The sequence below is a fragment of the Melanotaenia boesemani genome, chromosome 15, assembly GCF_017639745.1.
Source record: "Melanotaenia boesemani isolate fMelBoe1 chromosome 15, fMelBoe1.pri, whole genome shotgun sequence".
NCBI lineage: Eukaryota > Metazoa > Chordata > Actinopteri > Atheriniformes > Melanotaeniidae > Melanotaenia > Melanotaenia boesemani.
Genome location: NC_055696.1, coordinates 31,156,615 through 31,161,691, shown reverse-complemented (window position 1 = coordinate 31,161,691; position 5,077 = coordinate 31,156,615). Strand labels below are relative to the sequence as shown.

The 5,077-nt window shown below is 40.1% G+C and overlaps 1 protein-coding gene across 1 annotated transcript; it reads right to left on the bottom strand.

The window, feature by feature from the left end:
• Positions 1-1,957: 1,957 nt before the first annotated feature.
• On the bottom strand, positions 1,958-4,579 carry LOC121654766 (complement C1q-like protein 4). The gene is made up of 3 exons (XM_042009041.1): positions 4,375-4,579; positions 2,460-2,591; positions 1,958-2,386 (listed from the first exon to the last, which is right to left on the bottom strand). The coding sequence occupies exons 1-3, from the start codon at positions 4,577-4,579 to the stop codon at positions 2,106-2,108; spliced, it is 618 nt and encodes a 205-aa protein (XP_041864975.1). The 3' UTR covers positions 1,958-2,105.
• Between the last annotated feature and the right edge of the window lie 498 nt (positions 4,580-5,077).

Sequence of the window (5,077 nt, the reverse complement as noted above, 5' to 3'; positions counted from 1 at the left end):
CAAATAAATTTGAAATATTTACCAGGGCTGTCAAAATAAATCATTAATGAAGCGATAAAGCTCCAAAATTATCACCTTAACCTTAATAATCACCTTTTTAACACATTAACTCATAAAGAACAAAGTTGGTACTCGTGTCATATTTAAAATCTGAATTTGACTTTATCTCATCAAGAGAAGCTGATTTGGGGCATGAAAGAACTTTGTCACAGCAGTAAACTGCCAAAAACCACTTTATCCATCTTATTTATGACACTTCTGACAATTATCCATTTAGAGGCTGCTGCAAGATGACCTATTTGATACATCAGACAATTAATCACTAAGTCGTCTTGTGGGGGTCGGGGTCGCGAACATGAACATGAACACAACTTATCAGGGGGGTCAAGGCTCAAAAACTTTGAAAACCACTGCTCTAGAGTGCACGGTGCTCAGCTTTCCACAGAAGTTCTGAAATTGCTTTTCCTCACACATGTTGGTGCTTTTCAGCAAATACTGCGTGTTTGTTCTGGAAATGTATTTCAACACTACATTTTTTGTTGTTTGCTAATTTCTTGGCACATCCATGCAGAATTACACAATGTTTTCCTTTAAAACCAGTGCACAAGGGCTGAGGAGCCGCATGCAGCTCAAGAGCTGTGGGTTGCAGAGCCCTGACCTAGCAGAATCACAGCGTTCACAGGCTGGCCGGGAATAGCCTGGGTCTTCCCCGGGGTCTCTTCCTGGTGGGACGTGCCTAGAAAACCTCACCAGAGAGGCGTCCAGGTTGCATCCTGACCAGATGTCCTAGCCACCTCGTCTGGCTCCTCTGGATGTGGAGGAGCAGCAGCTCTGCACTGATCCCCTCCTGTATGGCCGAGCCTCTCAACCTACCTCTAACAGGGCTTGGATCTTTACTATATGTTTCCCTTTCTCTTGGGTTGCTTAATGAGCTATCTGTCAAATGTCCCCAGCCAATAGAAAACTAGATAAGTGCTGACCGAGCAAATCATACACTCACACACACTTACTATCGAATGAACCTGCAGGAAATTATCATGCATGCAGAGCTCATCATCATTCCTATAGGTTTGTTAAATATGTGGCAGAATTATCACAGTGTGCTACTCATAGTGTTGAGTAATTACCATGTCAGCCTTGTTACACTTTGTCAACTAAATAAAACATTTAAATTTGTGTTTCTTTCTCACAAAATATTCAACATGAAACTGACCAGTATTTCCAAAATTTCCACCCCATTTCTCCTACAGGATCTGCTTCCACGTCACATCTTGGAGAGGTTGTTACATGATCAGCCATCCTGATTTCGATCTTGATCATCTCCACTTTCTGTGCTCTCATGTAGTCATCTTAGCTGAGGCAGCAGCAGATCACATGGATTTACCCAATGAGTTATATTACTAAGTGTCTACTTTTAAAAGTAAAGAGGAAAAATACAAAATTATTATAATAAGCAAACTTTGGTGGCAAAAGCAAACAAACAAAAGAAAAATATAAACTGTTTTAGGCAGGGACTATTAGCTTGGTCAGCATTTATCTAGTTTTCTATTGGCTGGAGGATATTTGACAGACAGCTCATTCAGCAACCCGAAAGACAGGAAAAATATCCAAGAGCAGAAGTTGTGAGAGCAGAGAATAAATCTAAATGTGGCTGAATTGCAACCCTAAACCTGAGAAGAGGAGCAGAGCTTGAAAGGAAGAATGATGTATTTAAGAGCAAGAAGGGACTTTTTGATTGTGAGAGCAGAGTTTTGAGAGAGAGCAAGATGATATTTGAGCGAGAAAACAAGAAATCTTTCTCTCATATTAAACAACTAAGCTCCTTATTAAAAAAAGGGAACACCTCCATGGGCACATAATAAATAAAGAGATGTCCACAGATGTTGCTGCATTGATTTTTATTCTTTAAGAAAACTCAAACACATCCCTGTGATCCAATAATATTGATCATATTTTACAGATGCAGGTTTTAATCAAAGTTTTAATACACTTTGTAATTTTGACTTAAGATGATTAGATAAACTTTAACTTCAATGATTAAAGACAATGCAACAAAACTTATAAACTTTAGTCTCTCATCTGAAGAGAGGGGCTTTATTTTCCTGTCACATGGTGAACAGCAGATAACCACTGAAGGATGTGTGGTGAGAAGAATTATCAAATATTATTGACTGACTCCACTGGGTGACATACACTTGGTCTCCAACCTCCAGAAGCAGCGCAGCGCCATTAGAAGAAGTCCCGTAATGAGATGCCTGATGTTCCCATGCAGTGAAGATTCTGTCCCCATTCTTCATCAATGAGGCAGCTGCAGGATGAGGACCACCATGCCCACCGATGTACCACTCAAAGTGGTAGACTCCTCTCACCGGTGTGACAAAAATACCTGCAGATCATTTGTTGTCATGTGAAGAAGAAAATAATCGAGGATGTATCAGTGGGCATGACAGTGCTGTTACCTGTATGAGGGTTATAGGCGTTTCCGATGTTTGTTACGACTCGTTTGAAGACCAGAGTTATGAAGGAGTTAAAAGGTCCAAGAGTTTCAACGCCCCCAAGATACAGAGAAGCTGAAAACACCACCCGTTTGACTGAAAGAGAGAAATTTCATTTTCAGTCATGCTGTTTCACAACAGAACCAAACATGATAAAACATTTGGGATCATTTTTCCATTAAATCCAGTGGGAAGTGATCTCAAACTGAGCGTTGGTGTAAAGTGCATTCAAATCAGCAACAAGGCCGACCAGTAAAACACACAGTAAAAAGAAATGCCATAAACATAAAATATTTAAAAGCATCTCTTTCTTTCTACAGGATTTGGAACTTAGATAGAAGAAAGAAAACTTGCTTCTATTTTTTGTGGCTGAAGGGACAGTTAGGTGAAAGCCAGAAGGAAACGGCTCGTACTCCTTGTTCCAGTATTAAGAGGCATTGGTATGAACGGACTTTGTTGTCTTAAACACCTGCTTGGTATAGATGCCCTGCCGGCCACTAAATTCTACCCCAGAGATCTTTGAAGGTGAATGTGTTATTATCTTAAGAGAGTTTTTCTTTGCGACATTGAGGCTTCCACCTAGCAGATGATGGAGAATATGAGAAAAGACTCAATAAAAGCAAATTGTTTTATCAAAGTCTTATTAATGTTAAACTGTCAGCTTTGTCAGGCAAGAGGTGTTGTGGATGTTTTTAGCATAAAATTTTAGCCTGTTATCAATTGTGGTGCCTAAATGATTATAACTGTCCAGTAGTTATACTGATTGGCAATGACTGACATCATCACTGCTGAACAAGCTGATGATTAAAGAGTCATCCGCAAACTTTATAATTAATCTGTGGGTGTGGCCAGAGCTGACATTTGTTTATAAAATGGAAGAAAGAGAAGATAAAATGCATCACTGAGGTGAGCCGGTAATGGACGTTAAAAGGCTGGACAACATTCCAACTCTTACTTGTTGGCACCTGTTTGTAAGGACATTAAAAAATCAAATCTGTAAGACAAGGGTCCAAACCAAACATGTTCATATGTTTGTCATGTGTCATCATATGTTTTAGAGTCCAGGGGCCTCATTTCTAAAACTGTGTGTAGCAAATCAAACTACAGGTGGCATCTGCCAAAGGAAATGCAGCGCACTTCAACTTTCAGATTTATTAAAGCGTGTGCATGCATGTCCCACGCCTGTTTCCTTTTATAAATCAGAATCAACTCTAAAGTGGGCGCACATGAGGGAGAGCCTTCCCACGCCCACACGGTGGCTATAAATGGTCAGGTACTGTAATAAATATTCATCACATCATTTCCATGATTGAGTCTTGCAGGTGCCGAGGGACACAATCACGCTATTAACCAGGTGGACAAGGAGCTGCGGAAAATGGAGACTGTCTTGACGGAAATTGGGACAACAATTAATAAAGGATTGTGTGAGAATAAATAAGTGAATGAATAAATAAATAAACAAATAAATAAGGGAAGCATTGCATCCCTTCTAGACACTCCAGTCTGTCCCACTCTGCTGGATCTCAGAACAAATGACCAAAGCTTCCTTTTTGCATTTTCTTTTACTGACTGGTAAATGTTGGCAGCAGACTCTCCACCTCGTTGGTGTCGCAGTTTCCCGTTTTCCCAGATTTTGTGTGTACACCATGGTCAGAGTTTGCGTGGAGGTAGGAACATTCTCCCGCCAAGTTTGGTTTTTCATGAATTCCGAAAGTTGACTACATTTGGCATACGCCGGTTTTTGTACCTACGCCAACTTTATAAATGAGGCCCCAGGTTACCACTATAAACACCATCTACATTAGTCTCAATTATTCCTGCTAAAATACTTATTCTTAAAACATTTTAAACAAAAAATGCTATACAGCATCTACTGTACCTTCATTCAACTTTTCGAGGACTGAGATCTTCTCCTTCTGTTCGGCCAGCGAGGCGGTCATCTCTTTCAGGACAGTCTGGATATCCTGTGGACAAGGCTGCTGGAGACCAGACTGCACGACCTGAATCTCATTGTGTGCCTCTGTCGGTTTTGTGGGGACAGAGCTGGCCAAAGCCAACAGCAAGGTAAACCAAATAATTCTCATTTTCTCAGGACGTCTGCACAGTGTAACTCTGTCACCTACAAGCAAGGTTTATATATTTGGTATAAGGAAGGCAGTCACTTCCTTCTGTAAGGTTAACCCTGCACACACACAGACATCATTATTTAATTTACTGAAGAAAGGGGGCTATGGTAGCCTTGCGGTTACAGAGGTGGTCTTGGGTCTGGAGAACCTGGGTTCAATTCCCCAGGCTGGAAACCAAAGTAGACCACTGTGGGCCCTTGAGCAAAGCCCTAAACCCCCAACTGCTCCCCAGGCCTGGCAGCCCACTGCTCCCAACAACTAGGATGAGTTAAATGCAGAGTAAGAGTTTCCCAGCTAAAGTAATAAAATTTTATAAAATTAAAGAAAGTAATTAAAAATATAAATGATAAAAAAATAATAAAATATCAAATAACAATTATAAAAATAAAAGAAAGTAGTATAAATAAATAAAAAAAATAAATAAATAAAACTGCTGCCTTTATAAAATACACAACG